General features: G+C 36.7%; 1 protein-coding gene across 2 annotated transcripts in view; it reads right to left on the bottom strand.

The window, feature by feature from the left end:
* Nucleotides 1–1,490: 1,490 nt before the first annotated feature.
* The window catches only part of stk26 (serine/threonine protein kinase 26), a 28,493-nt gene continuing 9,199 nt past the window's right edge, over nt 1,491–20,784 (bottom strand). The window contains exons 2-12 of one of the 2 annotated variants that reach the window (XM_067523687.1): nt 12,048–12,116; nt 11,330–11,491; nt 11,068–11,124; nt 10,494–10,602; nt 8,471–8,628; nt 4,941–5,126; nt 4,295–4,437; nt 3,892–3,988; nt 3,482–3,544; nt 2,350–2,486; nt 1,491–1,710 (exon numbers count right to left, since the gene is read on the bottom strand). In XM_067523687.1, coding sequence (XP_067379788.1) covers nt 1,695–1,710; nt 2,350–2,486; nt 3,482–3,544; nt 3,892–3,988; nt 4,295–4,437; nt 4,941–5,126; nt 8,471–8,628; nt 10,494–10,602; nt 11,068–11,124; nt 11,330–11,491; nt 12,048–12,116 — 1,197 coding nt within the window. In that variant the 3' untranslated portion in view covers nt 1,491–1,694. The remainder of the gene's footprint in view (nt 1,711–2,349; nt 2,487–3,481; nt 3,545–3,891; nt 3,989–4,294; nt 4,438–4,940; nt 5,127–8,470; nt 8,629–10,493; nt 10,603–11,067; nt 11,125–11,329; nt 11,492–12,047; nt 12,117–20,784) is intronic. The other variant, XM_067523688.1, reaches the window with a different exon arrangement.

Genomic DNA, 20,784 nt, shown 5'->3' with positions numbered 1-20,784 from the left:
AGTAACATAATTTAATTTATTTTTAATGTTTTGTCAGTGTGATCCATTTGTAAGATTTGAAAACTCTTAATATGTTTCCAGTTTATCTAATTGGGTAAAGTATTTTAATATTGTGAATGGCTGGTTCTTGTGAACTCTGTAGAAAAACGTTAACTGCAAGACTTTGCCTGTACAACAATTTGTGAATAAAAGATTACACAAGAATGTATAAAAAAGACGATTGACAATGCATCAAAATTACCATATTAAATGTATCCAGTATAATTTTTTCATATTATTGAATGAGCTTACACAAAGCTTATTTCACTCAAGCAATCAAGATCTGTGTAGTTAGGCACTTTAGGCTGTGATAAAAGTAACAAGATTTCGAGGTTCAAATAATAAAGGTCATACCTTATCATCTTGCTAGTCAGAAAAATGATGAGGAACGAAATCGGCGAAACAAAGTTTCTCAATCAAACTTAAATATTTATTCATAAAACTCTTAAGTCCCGCTACAAAAAAAAGTACATATCTGCAAAATCTTACATCTTTCATTCCCCCCCCTTAACAAGCATTATCGTATCCCTTATGATATAAAAAGACAAAATATACAAAGTTATGTTATAGTGTCTTTGGTACAAACTATCAGCAATACCTTTATTATTACTGCTCCCTTCATGCTCAAGAATCTATGCTAACCTATGCTCCAATGTTAGATTTCAAAAACCTGACACATCAACATTTTGACACATGTTGACAGCTGAACATTCCAGAAAGCAATGAAACAAACAAAACTTTACTTGTGAAAATGTCACGGGTTCTCCATTTTTACCATGTCATTAGATGACTGATATTGACACAATTACATTGTTCTGCTGATGTGCTGTACTGAAACAATGCTCATTTGGAGCTAAAAATGACAAAATATAACTCTGAAACACGTTGATGGATATATTTCTCAAATGAGATCAGGGAACAGTAGTTGAAAAGCATTACTGAAGACAACAAAAGAAAAAGGTAATATTGGCATATAATCTGTCTCAAGTGCTACTGAACAATCATATACATCTACAAAGTAAAGGCAAGTCATGACACAAACCATATCGCTGCTGTTGGACAAGAATCTGCTTTGTTTTTTGTTTTTTCAGTGTGCAGTTTGACAAAAGCACATCTGTCTTCGTTTAGAAAAATTACTAATTTCATGAAGAATTAAGGCACATGATGGTTCTTGAGGGAAGTTTAGAAAGATTAGAAAACATAACGTATTTCCATGCTTAAGTTTGATGAAATGGTCTGCTTTAGTTTGGCTACAAAAAAAATGAAAGAGATCGAGTTCATGGCCCTAAAAAGGAGAAATGAAAACCAACTGCAACTCTACTTTCTAACACTTGGACAAGTTGATTCCAATATGTTGCCATCTTACAAATACAGATTGGGAAGAAAAAAGGTCTTTAACCAGCAGCAGTGAAAAATATATAACATATAATGTATATTTTACATTAGTAGTGTGTGTGTGTGTGTGTGTGTGTGTGTGTGTGTGTGTGTGTGTGTGTGTGTGTGTGTGTGTGTGTGTGTGTGTGTGTGAGTGAGGTGTGTGTACAGTGAGGAGAAGTTGCACAGCAAATCTCCTCTGTTTTCAATCATCCAGCAGCGTCACCATATGGAGACACAGTCTCTCTTCATTTCACATGTCCGTTGTTGGGATTTGTCCTTCATTTGGTTGTGAACCTGAGAGACAGCAAGAGAAAATCAGGAAGAGGCAGGATATTTGGTAAACAAATCATGTCAAAGAGACACAGAGGATTTGTCTATATCAACACTAAGTGCTTGGCTGGATTAACCTCCTAAAGAGCCGCAGGCTTTGTGTTGGCATCTTACTGTCACAACGTTTCATTATCTTCCCACACCTGGAAACCAGCTAGTATTGCAGAACTAATGGATCAGCTGATAGTTTTATTAGGTCATTTACCAACCAAATATGAAGGAAACTATGTAGCTTCCTAAATGTGGATAATTACAACATTTCCTGCTTTTCTATTGTAATAAACTGACTTTAAATTATCCTATGTTGCAATAAGCTGACCTTTTCCACGGCTTTCTTTGTTAATAGTGCACACAATGAAAATTAAGTACTTATATAAGAACATTATATACTAAAAAAAATTGTGTTTTAAAAAAAACATTTTTTACAGGGACACAACGTAATATGAATATTTTTATATTTCTAGGTGCCTTTTATAGGCACCTTCTATAAAAGTTAAGAGGGTCATGAACTGTAATAACTTGGCAAAAAAGAAAAAAGTGAGAGGAAAGATGAAAGAAAATAGGGGGGGAAAAAAAGACCATTTTGGAAAATGGTGAACGTACTTCTGGTACCTGGCAATTATATGCATGACCATCCTGTCCGTGATACCTGGACAAACGTCTTCAGCCAATCGAATGTTGCGCTCCAGCTCCTCGATGGCCAGTCTTTGCTCAGAGTGCTCCTTGTGCTGCTCCTTTAACTACAGGAGGAGACATTAAAAAGGTTTCTGATAAACATCAGAGTTTGTTTCAGGACACCAAGGTACTGTTCTCAGTACTGTTTTAACAACAGTACACATTAATTGATTTTATCACCATGTTTAAGTATTTCTTAGCTCAATTTTTTTTAGGGTCACTACCCCCCAGTATTATAATCTTGGTGTTGTAGGGAAAGATGGAAAATGGCACTTAGCATTTACTTGTGTAGGTAGATTAAATAACAATAAAATTAAACTTTAAAAAAAAAAAAAACAGGTTTATTGAGAGCTAGTGTTTTCTTAAGACTCTTTACCTCAATATTTTAGAAATTGAAATGTTTAAAACCCTGTTTCTCGATTTTATTGGAAAAACTGACTATTGAAGTTATATACTTATTTGTTTTCTAGTCAAAAAGATTGTTACATGCTTATAACTGTGCAGTAAATACGAAGCTACAGCTTCTAGTTCGCTCAGACTGCAAACAGGAGTAAACAACTAGGCTCACTGGAAGAACAAACCCAATACCAGCACTCACAACCTCACTCATTAATTTATTACATTTCATATAATTCTCATAAACAAATGCTGGTAAACAGATTTTTTGGTACAGACTGAGCAATTGAGATATTATTATGAGGCACATAATAAGATGCTAAGAAGATATTTCTTCCAACCATAACATAACCTTCTAACCATATACTCACTGCGACTTCCTGTGATTCAGGAACAGGTGAAATGTGTTGACCTAGTCCTTTACAAAAAAAGCTACGCTAAAATAGTTTGTGCAATACCTGTTCTGTTTTCTGTATAATTTATAAAATAATTTTGTTTTGCTCTATATTATAAAACATTTTATATTTATATGGACTTACTTTACTGTAAAAGACAGCAGACTTTAAACCAAATTATTTTAATACCGCACACTCATTAGCTGTTATTATTTCATTTAATTAAATACTTTACTTTATTATGGCTTGTTATATGTGTGTAAACTAACCTCAATAAAGACAGGTGAGATGACTGTGTTCAGACTGGCAGATTTACTCAGCTGATCCTGAGCCTGTTACACATTAGGTTGTGGAAGATGAGGAGAAAAGAGAGAAAAACAGTTTTCAGATGAGTGCAGATAGATGTATACAGCTGACGAGCACAAACCAATTACATCCCTGAACTTCATGCCAAATTTACATTATTGTGTGAAATGTAAGTAAAATATCCAAATGCTACAGTACTTTTACTTCAGACTACAAAATGGAAAAAATGGTTTATGATCTTTTCCCTAACACGCAAATAACTCAAAAACTGCAACTTCCACATATTGACAACAGTGAGTATTTTTTCCTCTTTCAGTCCACTACATGCATGTCATGCACTGATATTATTACTTTAAGCAAACTTGGTACTGACCGTTCCATTGAGAACCTTCCTGTCCTCTTTCTTCTTCTTACGGACTGTGGTGAAGGTCCACTCAGGAGACTCACTGTTCTCCTTGTTACTGGACTCACTTCATACACACACACACACACACACACACACACACACACAGTGAGCTCTTTGGAAATGCCTATATAGCAATGTTGAGTCATAAAAATGTGACATCTGATCTTCTAGTGTGTTTGTTCTTGTTTAAACTGAAAATCAGCAATACCACAGTCTGTTCCTGATGCCTGCTTAAAGCTCAAAAGCAGGAACACTTAAAGTCTCAGGTTTAATATCAGCATACTGACTACAAGAACGCCTGAGACCTTTCATATCTGCTATTGTTCAACTCTAATAATATAGATAACTATATAATTTACAATCAAATTACCTGTCAGAATCATCAGAGCTGCTGTCACTGTGTCCCTCGTCCTTCCACCTCCGGTACCTGTCAATCAACTCACTAAGGTAAGACGTCTTCTTACAGTGTTTGACAATGAACTTGTGTTTGAGGAGCTCCTTCGCTGTGGGGCGCTGCATGAAGAAAACAAGTGAGAGAAAACCTCAGAAAAGGAAGAAAGGGAGGTTCTCAACAATTACAATTTAATCCACCAGGGGGCAGCAAGATGCAACCACAATTACACACTAAAGAAAAGCTGGATTAAAATGAATCACACCAAAACACAAAGAGTGTATAAAATCCATTAATATATATAAAATCTATATATTTGTAAATGTTTTCAATTCTACTAAGATTTTGGAAGATTTTAGAAGGTTGTTTTTTTTTTTTTAAGATGTACTTAACCCTGGAAAACCCTTTAAAAAAAGAGCCCCAAGTACAAGAACACAACCAGTGATAGAAAAAGTGTCCAGAACATACAAAATGAAAATAATACAATGTAAATCAATGAATAAAAGACCTGCAATCAGAATTTGTTTTAAAGTTTGAGCACAAACTGTCCTATGTGACCCATAGATGTGACACTAGTTATGTGCTGTGTTTTAGTGGTATGGCTGATTTTGTGTATGTGTCTTACAAAGGTAGGGTCCTTGTTGAGGCAGGCCTCAGTGAACTCTTTGAAGCTCTTGGAGAAATCTCCAGACAGTGTAGGAGGAGGAGATTTAGGGATGTGGAACAGCACTCGCATCGGATGCATGTCGGAGTTTGGAGGCTCACCCTTGGCAAGCTCAATGGCGGTGATGCCCAACGACCAAATGTCAGCCTGGATAAAAAATAAAAATGTGACAAGATTGGACATGATCATTTGGTATTCAAATTTAATAGCCATACTCTTTTTTTTAAGATTGAATATGATATAGCAAATGTTGAGGGTGTACATGATCATGTAAAGGAGGAGTTAATAGTGATTAATTCCTGATAGAATTCATGTTTCCTGTTTTGTAGGCTGTCCCATGAAATGTTTTTACAATTTCTGTGAAGTCCAATCCAATCCCACCATCATGACAGGGATATAGACATTTTATTTTATATATGCAATTTATCCTAGCAGGTAAATGCAGTGAATCCAAAATGATTAAAGCTAGTTAATAAAAAAATTAACAAATAAACTAGACTCTATAACCTACCGAAGACTGTGGTTTCTTCAAAGTGAAACTATCCAACATAAATACTTAAAGTTTGTGTTGCAGTAGTTGTTTATATACTGTATTAGTACAAAGTAACAAGATATCAATAAAGCAAAAAATTAAATAAAACAATAATAATGCTATTAATACACTGTACATTGTGCAATTTAGTCAAGTGAATTGTACTAAAAATCCGAAACGGAGGATATATGTTGTGGTAGTTATGTTGTGATGAAATGGTAAAGGTCTGTCTCATGACAGCCCAGAGAGTCATTGTACTGACTTTGTGTACTTTTAAACTGAACTTGATCCTGACTTGACAAAACATACAGGTTTCTGACACAGCATTTTAACTTAAAACTGTGTAAACTAAAATTAACTAAAATATGTCTCAATATCTATGGGTTCTGGGAGACTCTCACGTCAAAATACAAACGCTTGTTTACTTGATAAATGACTCTAAACAATGTTTTTATGAATACACTATACGCTAGGTTTGAGGTTTTTCATAGGTTTTCTCTCAACTTTGTTGCAAAGCTTGTTTGCCTGTTTCACTAAGTAGTAGGAATAGAGTTTACACACCTTTGTGTTATTTACTGTATACAGTCAGGTGGTTTAGATCTTAGTCGTGAGGCTGACTTATTGTTAGCCTGATGGTGGTCACACCCACTAACCATATGTCCCACACAAATGCACACAGTTTGAATGTCATGTCTTCTCAACTTGCTCCAGTCACCATGTGTCCCAGGTAAGGAGACAACATGATCTCTCTTTCACACTCCCACACACTCCCACACACACACACACACACAGGTCATACAACATGCAGCAGAGCTGTTCACGGTCACATTACAACGGAATACTCTGTCACTGTTTGACTGTTAACATCACCAGCTCCATTACTGTTGCACACCAACCATATGGCAGCATGTAGCAGACGTGCTGACACGCCGTTGCACAGCACCTTAACTCCTTTTCTTGCCCCAAAACGCCTTAGTCGATATGGTTATATACACACAGACATCCCTTGAAAAATACACACAAATCTGATGTGCACACACAGACACTGTGACATGAATCCAACTACATCAAGAGACAATATATACACACCCAAAACACATTTAACCACTCACATCTTTGTCAGACATGTACTGACACAAAGACATCAGGCAGCCCAGCAGACGTCAACTTATTGTATAATTTCATTAAGTCATTTGTTTACTTAGGTATTAGCTATCACGTCCAACTACTCAACCCAGCATTTTATTTCTGCTTGTGTTTGTGTTTGATGGTAGCAGCTGCAGCTACATCTATTGAGCTGTTTGACTTATGTGCATTTTAAAATCAAGTCATTTGTTGTGGCAAATGGGTATTTTTGTTTGGAGATACTGACAAAGATGAGGGAATCCCCTGTAAAATAAAAATAAGTGGACACTCCTGTCATTATGAGGATAGTCAGGGTTGATGTAAGAAAATAATTATTTCTGTATCCATACATTACAATAGAAGGAGTGTTTCAATCAGAGGCAATTAATTTCATGAGAACTTTACAAATGACCCCAGAGCAAGAAACAACAAAACCATGTGGCTAAAGTTGCTATGGGAATACGCAAAAACAGTGCACAGACTTTGACAAACAGGACTAAAAATATCATCTATGTCATAACGATAGAAAAAAAGGGTATGTATTCTTTTTGTGTAGGAGTGGGTTTGAGAGAACTGTTAAATCAGTTATGCAAATATTTAACTGCTCAAATAGTGAACGTACACTAACTGGTCATTTTATTAGGTACAACAATCTAATGCAATTTAAGACAATAGTCCTGTAAAAATAAATTTTACTATAGGTAAACTTGCTTTTTACTGAATAACATTATATTTACAAGTGTATTTTTTTCGCCTCGCTGTCCATATACAAATGCAAGGAAGTGTACAAACACTGCTAAATAAAGCAGCTATGACCAAAAGAGCTAAAAACATTACTCGATTAATACATCAAGGACAGGGGCAACAAAAACTAGCTGAGCACACAGTTGCAAGAAAAAGAAATGGCAGTTTACAAAATTTCTGCGTAAGTGTGATTTGATCTTCAGAGTCAAGAATATCAACAAACCACTCTAAACTGATTAAACACAGCATGATCTTTCATCTTTTTGTTGAACCCAGTAAACATAAAAAGTAACAGCATCACCAGAAACTCTGATTTCACTTAACGTCAAATGGAATCAGGTGGTAGCAAACCTGGAATCCAGCTAATGAAATGGGAATGGAGATGTGGTTTAGAACTAGCTTGACATATAAAAATACTCAGTGTCAGCGTACACAAGCAGCATCAGCTGACATGAGCCATGTCTTGCAAAACAAAGCTCAGACAACCTACAATAAAGACTTGTAGATTTGCATGTCGTTGGAAAGGGTTACAAAGTATTATCAAAGTCTTTGGTTATTCATCAGTCCACAGTTAGACATATTGTCTATAAAGATGATTTGGTACTGTGACCACGGTTATTATTAGAGCTGGTTAACATCTCTCTTCGTGAGTCAGCCATAAGCAAAACACTGAACATGCAAGGTACCCACAGCAGGAAACCACGGAAGAAACTGTTGCTCTCCAAAAACAACATGGCAGCATGCTTGAAATTTGCCAAAGACCACCTTGACACTCCACAGCACTACGAGGAACATGTCTTGTGAAGAGATGAAACAAAGGTAGAACTGTTTGGGAAGAACACACAGCACCACATATGGTGCAAAAAGAGAGCAGCACACAAACAGGACAATATCCTATCAGTAAAGTATTGTTTCATAGTTTCTGGATCACAAATTTGCCTCAATGGCTTAACAGGGATCTAGTCAGAATGGCAGCATAAATATAATATAACATCAGGCACACAAATTAAACAATACACTTAAACAGGTAACAAGATCATGATAGCTTCAGTATCCTAAGAACAGTTATCTTCTATTAAAAATGTCTGACCTTGGAATCGTAGGCCGACTGCTGGATGACCTCTGGGGCCATCCAGAATGGCGTTCCCACGAAGGTTTCCCTTTTGATCTGCGTGTCTGTCAGCTGACCGGCCACCCCGAAATCTGCCAGCTTCACTTGACCATGCTCTGACAGCAGGACGTTGGCAGCTAAAGAAAATTGTCAGTATTAATACGGATTCTGATGTAATTATAATAATTATTAAGACTGACTTTGATTGAACTTTTTGTTGTCGCATGTACTTCCTGGTTGAACAATGGGGATTTGAATGCAAAAACAAACAAACAAAAAAAGCTCATGCCGTAAGACTGCCTCCATGTTTGACAGATGATCTGGTGATGCTTCTGGTCATGAGATGTTGCTTTTCTTCTCCATACTTTTCCTAATTTTGTTACAAGATGTTTTGCACCTTGTGAATCCTAGGTATCTTATTTAATAAATTCGACTTTGATGGTCGACTTTGACGCTGGACACTTCTACCTCCTCAAGATATTTCTTGACCTGGCTTCATGTTGTGAGAGGATTCCTCTTCACCAAGGACAGAATTCTGTGGTCATCCACTTTAGTTGTCTTGCGTGGTCTTCTGAGCCATTTTGTTGTTGTTGAGCTCCCACCTAATTCCTTCATTGTAAGAATGTTTCAAGCTGTTGTATTGGCCACGGCCAACACTTTTGCTCTCTCTCTGGTGGGTTTTTCACCCCTTCATTTGCATAGACACTTCTATGGACCTCATGTTCAGGGTTGCAGTGAACAGCTACCAAATGCAAATGTAGAACTCAGAACCACCTCCAGGCCTTTTATCTGCTTGACTAGTCATGGAGTAAGGAGGGAACAGCCTACACCTGGCCATACAACTGCTTGTCAGCCATTTGTTCAATTAGTTAGGAGCCACCAAAAATGGGGCTGTTAGTATGAAAATGGCTGTAATTCCTGAATAATTAGTTCTACACTTTTGTCTAACTTCATGAATTAAAGCTCAGCGTCTTTACTTTGCTCAAATCTGCAGTGTTTAATTTCAAATTCCCTAACTATAAAGATAATTAAACTAAAATAGAAGCTAAATAATACACCTGTGTATTACTAGTCAAGTAACTAGTGTGTAAACAGTGACCGCTAATTTTACACTTGCTTCCTAAGGTTCTACTGAATGAGTACATATAAATAGATGCTATTAACCATCTGTCTTTCCTGCACCAAAATATTTCAAATGACCAAATAACATCACAGAAGCAGACATACATTTTAATATAAGGAAGGCAGAGGGATGTTTAAGAACAACATATGCATATGGCTGATATGCATGTGTTCCCTGAGCTAGAGCCTTACAAAGCAAGGTGAAAATTGGTAAATACGCCCTTTAATATTACTGTATAATGTTATAAGCTGTACAATAAGGAAGAACATAATCCTTTGATATCAAAGAGTATATTAAAATAGATTTAACAGTATTTTGCATACATGTATAACCACAGGAGGAGGTACAGATACACATCCAGCAAACACTGTATCTGGATATACAGATGAGCTGTCATCTTGCTCTCAGTCTATTCATTCTTGTTTTTTTTTTGTGTTTCAGAAATGTGGTATACCAGTGTCTATTTTGACACTACTACTACAGAAACTCAGGGGAAGTAAAGTCAGAAATTATACAACCCTAAATGTAGGGTTAGGGTTACCTCCTTCATTGCAGTGTAGGGAAAGTCAAGTTGAATATAGCTACTATGACTAAAAGCAGAATGGCTTAGGTATCTTCACACAGATACTACACAGTTCTGACAGAAAGACAGGGTTAGAAAATAAGAGAACATTGTGATTTCATAGTCAGTTGTAGGAAGTGAAGGGTCTACAGTTTTCTAGAGGCTGGACTCATTTTAGGGAGAAGAAACCCAGATCTCCCAGCCTTTGCTTAAGGTTTGTTGAATCCCCAATGAATTAGCTGATCTACAGATCGACACAATGTCATAGCATGACAGACAGACAGGCAGGCAGAACTGTTGTTGAGACCCATTCATACCTTTAATGTCTCTGTGGATTTTCTTCTCAGAGTGCAGGTAGTCCAGCCCCTTCAGGATCTCCTTTAGCATAGTGGCAATCTGAGACTCATCAAAGGGACCTGCCCGCAGCTGTGTTAACACACACACACACACACATTAAACACTCACTGATATGGTGAAGGCTCTATGTAGGAACACAAACAATGCAAACACACCCTGTTTAGTCACATTCAAGACAAGATTGAACAGAGAAACTTTGGCCGGAACACCACAGGATCAGAAGTACTAAAGTACTGCTGTATATTTTATATATACACACACCTTTTCTAAAAACAAATAGACCTAAAATTTGGATAAAATTCAAAGTTTTTTACTACAAATAGAGGTGGTGTCTATCCAAAGATTCACATCAGGAATACATCAGGTCCTTTTTAAGAGGTAACACTATAAACAGCCATTTGATTTATAGAAAGTTAGTTTTTTTAAATTTTGTTTTGGCACCTAATTTTTTCCTCAGTACATTTATTAAGGTTACGTTACTAAATACAAAAATAATAATAAAAAAAACTATAACTGTTGGAATTTAACACTTACCAAGTCAAGTGCGGAACCCCCACCGAGATACTCCATGATGATCCATAGTTTGCTGCCCTAAAACACATTTCATTTTCAAAATCTACAAGAAATGCAAGTCAAATAAAGGACAAATTCTGTATTTTTTTGTCCATTTCCGTAAACACCTAATGGTTGTTTTGGTACACAACTGTTATAAACATCAATGGCTCCTTTGAAAGACTACAGGTTTTCGACAAAGATCAACTCAACAGAATAAAAAAAAACTGAGAGTCTGTCGTACCTTCAGGTAGGAACCGTAGTACTTGGTAATGTAGGGGCTGTCACATTGACTGAGAACCGTGATCTCCTGCTGGATATCCTCGATCTCATCCTCAGCCTCTTCGAGATCAATGGTTTTTATGGCAACAACACTCTGAGTACGATTATCGATACCTTTAAACACCTGCAAGAGGAGGAGTAATACATAATGAAATTAAGTTGGATGGTGAAAAGAATACAAAGAGAATAGATTATTAATAGAGGTTTCCCAGTCTGATCTGGATACTTGACATCGGCACCAATCTGATACTTTTTCTCAATCTAGTTTCATGCCGCTGCTGCTCTCTTTCACCTCAGCTCTACAGTGCAGCATTCTACTGCATATGAGAAGAAATTAGTGTGTGACTATGGAAAGTTTTTTGTACAAAATAGAGTGTAAATCCAAGTTCAGACAATGATTCACTAAACTCTGACTATCATTAGCAAATGGCAGTGTTCCAACATGCTTCTCGTTTTTACCCAGTACTGATGCTGCGATTACTGTTTGAAATACCAAGGATCTCTGACAGCATGTTTTTTCAGCTGTTAAACACTACACCTGTGAGTAACTTACTTCCTGTAGCCTGTGTCTGGGCAGAGTGAGACAAAGATTGTCTGTGAGACATTTTAACAAATGGAAAAAAAAAAAACGGAAAGCATGAACACACACACACACACACACACACACACACAAAACATACCTCTCCAAAAGATCCCTTTCCAATTCGATCCAATTTGGTGAACAACTCCTCTGGATCTATCTGAGTACTCTGAGGAGAGGAGACAAGAAAAACAAAATGTTTTAATGGTAGTTTTTATCTATCCATCCATTATCTGTAACTTCTTCTTCTGTTCAGGGTTGCAGGGGTGTTAGAGCCTATCCCAGCTGCCATTGGCTGAGGGTCAAGGTACACCCTGGACAGGTCACCAGTCTATCTAAAAGGCCAACACAGAGAGACATACACAGACACATTCACATTCACGCCTATAGGCAAATTAGAGTCGGCAAATAACCTGCAGGTCTTTGGACTGTGGAAGGAAACCGGAGTACCCGGAGGAAAGCAACGCAAGCACGGGGAAAACATACAAACGCCAAACAGAAAGGCCAAAGCTGGCTGGGGAATTGAACCTGGGACATTCTAGTTGTGAGGTGGCAGCACCAACTACGACATAAAGTCAATTACGTGTACATTTGAGTGATTCAGATATCTCCAATTAAACCATATATTTATTCATATAGCCACTGTATTTTATTCAAAGAATAAGAGTATACATGTATAGATAATGGCATATTATCCTATGAGTAAAGCTACTTAAATATCGCTTTAGCTGGAATTAATGACAGTGGTAACCAAATTCTATTTAATTTTTATTTATGATACTATGTAATTTTTATATACATTATGAACGGAATTATATAGTAATAAAATATAACCTCACTTTAGTAAGTGCTAAATGTATGCAATGCAATTATTAGACTAAAGCTTTATAATGCATGTGCTCCCCTTTGTTCCCATAGGTATTTAGTGAAAAAAAAAAACTAAAACTAATGAAAGAATTGAGTAAACTAAGAAACTAAAAGTATTGTATAAATTACCTCCGCAAACATTACATATTCCCAGTGAATCTTCAGTACACACAAGGCTTTGCAATATGACGGCAATGTTGTCACCACAGACACACAGAAGCGCAAGCCATAAAACTCAGAAGGAAACAAGCATGACAGTTAAAGATAACAGGAACTGAATACATACACAGCTGCCTAACCACACACACACACACACACACCATACTTATCTCCGACACTTCCCACTGACTTTAAAGTCATTTCCTAAACTGAACACTGTAACCACTGAGGTTGTAAAAACCCAAAAAGGCAGACATTTTACAGGAATAAATATCAATGTGAAGGCTACATAAGTGTACATTTTTCCTCTTGTGCTTTTAAATGAACATCACACAACACAACTATTACTTTGACGTCTCAAAAGTGACTACTGGGGTTTAAACAAAACATTTTTTGTTTGTGCTGTGCTATAATGATGGTGCAAGAAAAAAAAGACAGGACTGTGATACTAAACAAGGAGTTACCAAAACTATCAACAACAAAGTTCATAACAAGGAGTTAGTCCTGGACTTAAGGTACATTATTATGGACAAAAGAGATGAAAGAAAGATGCCATTATGATCACGTTACTCATTCTTCCTAAGACTGTGCTATATGTTAATGGTTAAATCCTGTTTTAAGAATTATTTAAGTCCAAATTAAATTGTTAGCAGTTATTCCAACGCTGTACATTTTTAATAAAAGATATGCAAATATACAACTTCTTCTTTCTCAGACGTTGTAGCTACTTACACTTAGCCAAAGATGATTACCCTTGAGAAATATTCAACAATTTGTATCATTTTGAAATTTGAAAAGATAGCGAGGCTGTGTCTATATGTTGCTCCATTAAACCAACAGAGCAATGCTTCACTCCATTATCCAGGTGATCCTATATCATCACATTCAGGCAGGTGCTTCGCAGTTAGATACTTACGGCTCCAATATGTTACATGGAGCGACCCATGCATGGGCTCTTGTGCAGATATGTACTAGTATGCTTACTAGCCGCAGGAATCAGTGGGTTTATACAGTTTGCACTGTTGACCAGCCTACAGCAGCACACAGGAAGGCTGCTGTAGAAGAGAAAAGCAGCAGAAGCTCAGCGTTACAAGAGGTAGAACTTCTTTCTATCTCCTGAAAAGAAAGAAGTCCAGTTGTCATTACTCAACTTCCAGATAACAGCAACTGGATGACTGTGTGTAAACATCATAAAAACATCATACAGCAACAGTTAGGTGAGAATGCAGTGGGTTTGCACAACTTGCAATATTGCATGTTGCTAGTTTTAGCTGAAAAGGTTGACTAACCAATTATATAAATATCAATGTGGATCTGCAACAATGGATTATTTCCATTGTTGATTGATCTCAATATTTTGTCAATACATCCCATTTGTCTATAAAATTTCGTAACTTCCCATTGTACAAGTTGACATTTTTACCAGTCCAAAACTTACAAATAATCTGTTAACTCTTATGTATGACAACATAAAGTATGAAGTCCTGACATTTGATCAGCTAAATGATCGATATTTGTGTTATTATTATTATTATTATTATTAATAAATTTATCGACTAATCGACAGAGCTCTGTTGTTGCTTACAGTATAACAAAGCCAACTCAGGGTGAATAAGTGCAGTAAAGCAGCTTTGCTGTCAGTATCAATTATGAACATTTTAGTGTTTCAACTTTGGCACAATAAGCACTTGTTTTGGGGGTTTAAAGAAAAAGAAACATGCTCAGGAGTTGTTCTTTCACTCCTTAGATTTGTTTCAAAGAAAATGTAATAAACACACCCAAAGAAGTGTATGAAATTCCTGTGATGTTGGTTGAATTTCCTCTCTGAACTAAAAAAAGGAACAGTCACAACACACATGCACATAGCCACACCCTGTCGGCAAAATACAGTGGTTACTGTCCAATGATACTTTATGCTTGGAACAGAAAGATGAAGAGAAAACAGATTACTACAAGAGAAGAGACTGTGCATACAAACGAAAATAAAGAGATATATTACAAAATAACTCAGGACAATGACACAGGGATCACTGTGTAACCTAGTTCCTAACAAAAGCTTGCCTGGCCTTTACAATTCTGGTCAAACAATATATTAAAGCAGCCATAAAATATAACCCACGAAAATCTATGTCTCTTAAAATATATAAAATGTGCTTAATGTGCATTTTAAGTTTCATAGACAGCTGCGAAGAAACAGTGTCAGGGCAGCTTTACCACACAGAAAGAGCAACATGAACATGATTTGCTTCAGTGCATCAAATGGCTCAACAGATTGTTTCTAGGGCAAAAAGTGTGAATTTAATTTAAAGTGACCTCAATGTATACCTTACTAAAATTTATATTTTGTAGTTCTGGCAGCATTATAATTGATAAAGTGCATAAAGTGCATTTCATAACCTACAACCTCAACATTTTATGTCATAATACTCTTTCACTCTCTTTTCAAGACTGTTTTTAATAACAAAAAAGCTGCAGAATGATTTTATGTGAAATCATTTTCATGATACATTGCAAAAGTATAAATTCCATTGTGATACAAGCCAACCTGTCTGCTAGACCCTATTCCATCTAGACAGCTCAAGGAAGCTTTACCCTTAGTACATACGTTCGTATTAGATATTATCAATCTATCTTTAGAAACAGGCTATGTACCACAGGCCTATAAGGTAGCTGTAATCAAATCACTACTTAAAAATCCCTGTCTTGTCCCAGGTGTTTTAGCCAATTACAGACCAGTATCCAATCTCTCCTTAGTTTCTAAAATTCTCGAAAAGTAGTTGCAAAACAATTATGTGACCACCTGTACAGGAATAATTTGTATGAAGACTTTCAATCAGGATTTAAAGTTCATCATAGTACAGAAACAGCACTGGTAAAAGTCACCAATGATCTTCTCTTGGCATTAGATCATGGGCTCATCTTTATACTTGTTCAGTTAGATCTTAGTGCTGCATTTGATGCCATTGATTACAACATTTTATCACAGAGACTGGAACATGAAATTGGGATTAAAGGAACTGCACTAGGTTGGTTTAAATCTTATCTGTCTAATAGATTTCAATTTGTTTATGTTAATGATGAATCCTCTATGCACACAAAGGTTAGCTATTGAGTTCCACAGGTCTCTGTGTTAGGACCAATACTTTTACTTTATATATGTCTCCTTTAGGCAACATTATTAGAAAGCACTCCATAAATTTCCATTGCTATGCTGGTGATACACTGCTATATCTATCTATGGAACCAGATGAAAACAAATCAGGTAAATCAAAACATAAAGACCTGTATTTCCCACAATTTACTTCTAAACTCAGACAAACCAAAGTCATAGTATTTGGGCCCAACAATCTCAGAAATATGCTGTCCAACCATATTGTTACTCTAGATGGCATAAGTCTGGCCTCCAGTAATACTGCAAGGAATCTTGGAGTTATTGGAGATATTTAAAACAAATCTCTAGAACAGCCTTCTTCCACCTACGGAACATTGCCAAAATTAGGAGCATCCTTTCTCAAAGTGATGCCGAACAACTGGTCCATGCATATGTTACTTCTAAGTTGGACTACCGTAATTCCCTACTTTCAGGATGCCCCTGTAACTCCCTTAAGAGCCTGCAATTAATCCAAAATGCTGCAGCTAGAGTGCTGACTGGAACTAGCATGAGAGATCACATTTCACCTTCACTAGCTTCTCTCCATTGGCTTCCCATAAAATCTAGGATAGAATTTAAAACCCTGCTTCTTACATATAAAGCTCTGAATGTTCAGGCTCCATCATATATAGAAGATCTCATACTTCATATCATCCCAGTAGAACACTTCGATCTCAGAATGCAGGCCTACTTGTGGTTCCCAGACTTTTCCCAAGGTAGAATAGGAGGCAGAGCCATTAGCAATTAAGCTCCTCTCCTGTGGAACCAGCTCCCAGTTCAGATTCGGAAAGCAGACAACCTCTCTACTTTTAAGTCTAGGCTTAAAACCTTCCTCTTTGATAAAACGTATAGTTATTATCATGCTGCTATAGGCTTAGACTGCTGGAGCCCCAGCCCCCGATGCACTGAGCTCCTTTCCTCCTCTCCTCTCACCCCACAATTGTCACCACTGTAAGACATTAACTCTGTGTGTTTTCTCCCGTAGTTGTCTTTGTCTTTCTCTGTCTCCCTCTCTCTGTCCCTTTCTACAGGTGTCCCCGGCCTTGAAGTTGTGTTTTCCAGTGTGCAGCTACTGGTCCCACCAACCTGCCCAATGTTTTGTTGTTGCTCTTTCTTTTCTCTCTCTTCACTTTCCACTAACCCAAACTAGTCAAGGCAGATGGCCACCCACCCTGAGCCTGGTTCTGCTGGAGGTTTCTTCCGTTAAAGGAAGTTTTTCTTCCACTCCACTCAAGGGGGAATTGTTGGGTTCTCTCTATACATCTTTATAGTCTTGACTGTATTCTGTAAAGTGCCTTGAGATGACTTTTGCGATATAAGTAAAGTTGAAGTGAATTGAACCTGCTTCATGATTCACCTCAAGCCAATTAGGAAATGAAGTGCAGATGTGCACTCTGTTTAGATATCACTTATGATGTAATCATTTGATAACCACCTCAGGGCTTTTCCCAGAAGGTGAGAGACACTTTTCTCTCAGCCTACTTTTTTTAAGTTCAAATGGATAAAATGTTTTGATTATCAGCACTAAAATAAGGTTTTGTTTCCAGTTACTTGCTTACAGATTATACAAATCTCTGCCAATGTTACTGAACCATTCATACAAGAGACCTATGGTGTCACTCAGCTGCTATATGTTGTCTCAGTGACAAGAGTCGACTTCCCATCGCTGCTTTAAAATACTAGAACTTGGTGTTAATGAAAATTGAATGGTTTAATGTGAAAGAGCACGAACAGGAAATTATTGGTTAACAGCACTTTAGTAATGGTGGTACCACCACACTGTAAGCAGCAGTGACTAAAGTATTTCCTGCAGCCTAGGAACATTTCAGTATGTTAGGTTAGTGTCCTGCAAAGTACCTGCAAATTTTGACAGATGCAGTGATTAGCATCCATCACATACCAGTCACACAAATGTCACCAATTTGGGGTTTTGACATTCCTTTTGCCTGACTGCTTATCTTTTGGTTTGAGCAAAGGTCAACGTTGTCGTTACAGGGTATTGTTGGTAGAACTTAGATGAAAATTATGAAGTTGATCAATTTTGAAATAAGGCTGTAGCATAACAAAATGTGGAAAAAGACCAAGACAATACAAAGACCAAGGCCGGGCAAGACCAAGTCAAGCCCCCATTTACTGATTTACGAAGCTGAACAGCCAACAATATCTATCTTACTCGCCAGTGGGTAGATGCCAACCAATTCTATATAAGCATTTCAATTCGACTGAAAAGCCGCTAATGAGAGTCTGACTAGCGACACCAGTGCAGGACACACACAGTACAATGAGACTAATGGGCACTTCCCCACAGCGTGACACTGGGTGCCGGCGATGGTTGGCTTGGTCTGTCGCAACCATTGCCTCCATGATGGCCATAAATATCCTGGAAATCAAGTATTTCTTATGGTATTGTCATAAGTAGCCTATACTTTGCATTTGAAGGAAGATCTGAACATTTAAGAAAATAACGCCACAGAGTGTGACTAGGACTTGTTAGTGGCTCCAGGACATTGTGTTCAGGGAAAGTATAGTTTAGGTCAAACATTTTTGTTTTCATGGAGTTGACTCTTGAGAGCTTCTGTTTTTATCATCAGTTCTTTTCACATCCAGACAAAGTTTGATTATGCTTTAATTTACTAGGCAGTTTACTGGTATTATATTTATCATCCTTTTGATGTTGTCGAGTGCTTGGATTTTTAATGGTGTTTAAAAAAAAAAAAAAAAAACACTTATTAACCATGTTAACTGTGGCACCACTATCTTGTTGCTGTGGCATTACATTTAGACTGTGCACTGTGCATATTTTTATATCATAAATGCTAATGTTTGGACAGAGGAAGCAGAGCAAGTCATCTCAATTCAAAGGGCTAAAGTCGAAGTGAAGTCACAACTCACTGATGTTAAAATGCAAGTTGAGTTGACATGAGTCCAAGACATGCGTCCTGATTCCCAGCCTCTAGATGCACTTGTCCTATGTTCTGTTGTATGCACACTATGGTTGTTTGCCCTGAAATTATTATTATGATATGTTTGCCAGGCAGAGTGAAAAATATCTACATTGCGGATGTTTTCACAACATAGGTTAATTTATATACCATTGCTTCTCTGACAAATCCTGTGAATTCATACTTATGTGATACTGGAAAATATTTCAAGTAACTGAATTTTCATAAACTGAGTCAGAGTACATCATTTCCAATTTTTAATTTTTACTGCAATATTTTTGCAGATCATATATTAGTCTTAGAAAAATCACAAATCTACTTTTCCTGTATAAAAGATTACAAATCCTTCACTGACTAAAACATGTTTAAGTTCTGAGTTTACAGTAGAAACACTAAAATGACATCACAGTCTCCACTTACAAGAATGATTATATACAATCAGTTGCCCCTTCATTAGGTACACCTGCACAATATAATACAATCAATGTTATTGTAGGAGCCTAAATGCAGTTTATGTTTGGTTGATCAGAGCAATTTAAGTTCATAGGTAAAACTGTAATTTACATAATTCCCAGTCTCAAAATAAGTGGAGGAAATATTTACAATATTCAGTAAGTTCACTGTTTGATTTTCCGGATGTGAAATGTGTTTGAATGATTTCAAATTGCTTTATAAAAAGGAAGATATTATTTTGTACTAAATAAGTACTAGAGGGAGGGGAAGTCAGGTGACAGGTCACGGAAACAATCTTTTAGATTAGAGGACAGTGGAGTCACAGTGTTTTTTGACCTCTCTCTCTCTTTTTTCCCCCTCTTATGTTATGTCTCTGTTTGATTCGATTGATGTTCTGTTGAGGATGCTGGATCTTGATGATTTATGAACAAATTTCCCATGTGTCTAAGTAAAGATTTAAAATTTTACAGAGTGGTCCTGTGGATTTTTGGATGTGGAAAGAGTGAAATGTGAGCCTCAAGCTTAATTTTCAGAATCCTACAGTTATAGTTTCTTAGTTTAAAGTTGAAACTGCCAAAAAAAGGTGATAATTTTACTATGTGTTTATTACTGAGGTCATAGTTGGGGGTGGAGTCGCACTGGAGTGCATTATATTAAGAGGTGGTTCTAAAGTTTTGGCCACCCAAGTTAAAGTGAATGAGGGTGGCTATAATAGCCTGTGAAAAGCTATAACATTGAACCTTGTTAAAGTAGAATTCAAGACAGAGCTGCTGTATCGGTTTGCATTTGATTGTACAGGTTTACACAATGTTGTGGTCAGTGAGTGTAAACCTGAAAAGCTACACTTTGACCTTTTTGTCGCAGCTTGGATAAAGAACAACAGCTAAAAATCAAAAGAAAGTTAAACATTCAAAGCTGGCTCAATCATTACTTACCATTTGGGCTGTTATGTTACAATCACGTCTGATAAGAAAGAATAAGGAATGCAAAAAGGTCTAAAAATACCATGTTATACAGTCAATGTTTCACATCAGGTTAAATATTCTTAAATAACTGACTGTCAGACCTACAGTCTAGGAATTTTAATTTTAACTAATCAGTTACAGGCGTTCAAGGAGAATTACATAAATGTAAACACACCTTCCTTCCTGAATTAAAGAGGTGTTTAATGTTAATGTTTAACCAAAGACACAATGTCAAAAGAGTGTTAAGATTATGCTGCTCTTGCTGATAAATCCTACTTACAGATAATCTTAAAGCTTAAT

The sequence above is a fragment of the Channa argus genome, chromosome 12, assembly GCF_033026475.1.
Source record: "Channa argus isolate prfri chromosome 12, Channa argus male v1.0, whole genome shotgun sequence".
In the NCBI taxonomy this organism is placed as follows: Eukaryota; Metazoa; Chordata; class Actinopteri; order Anabantiformes; family Channidae; genus Channa; species Channa argus.
Note: the sequence above shows the minus strand (reverse complement) of the source record. Positions and strands in the feature narration are given on the sequence as shown.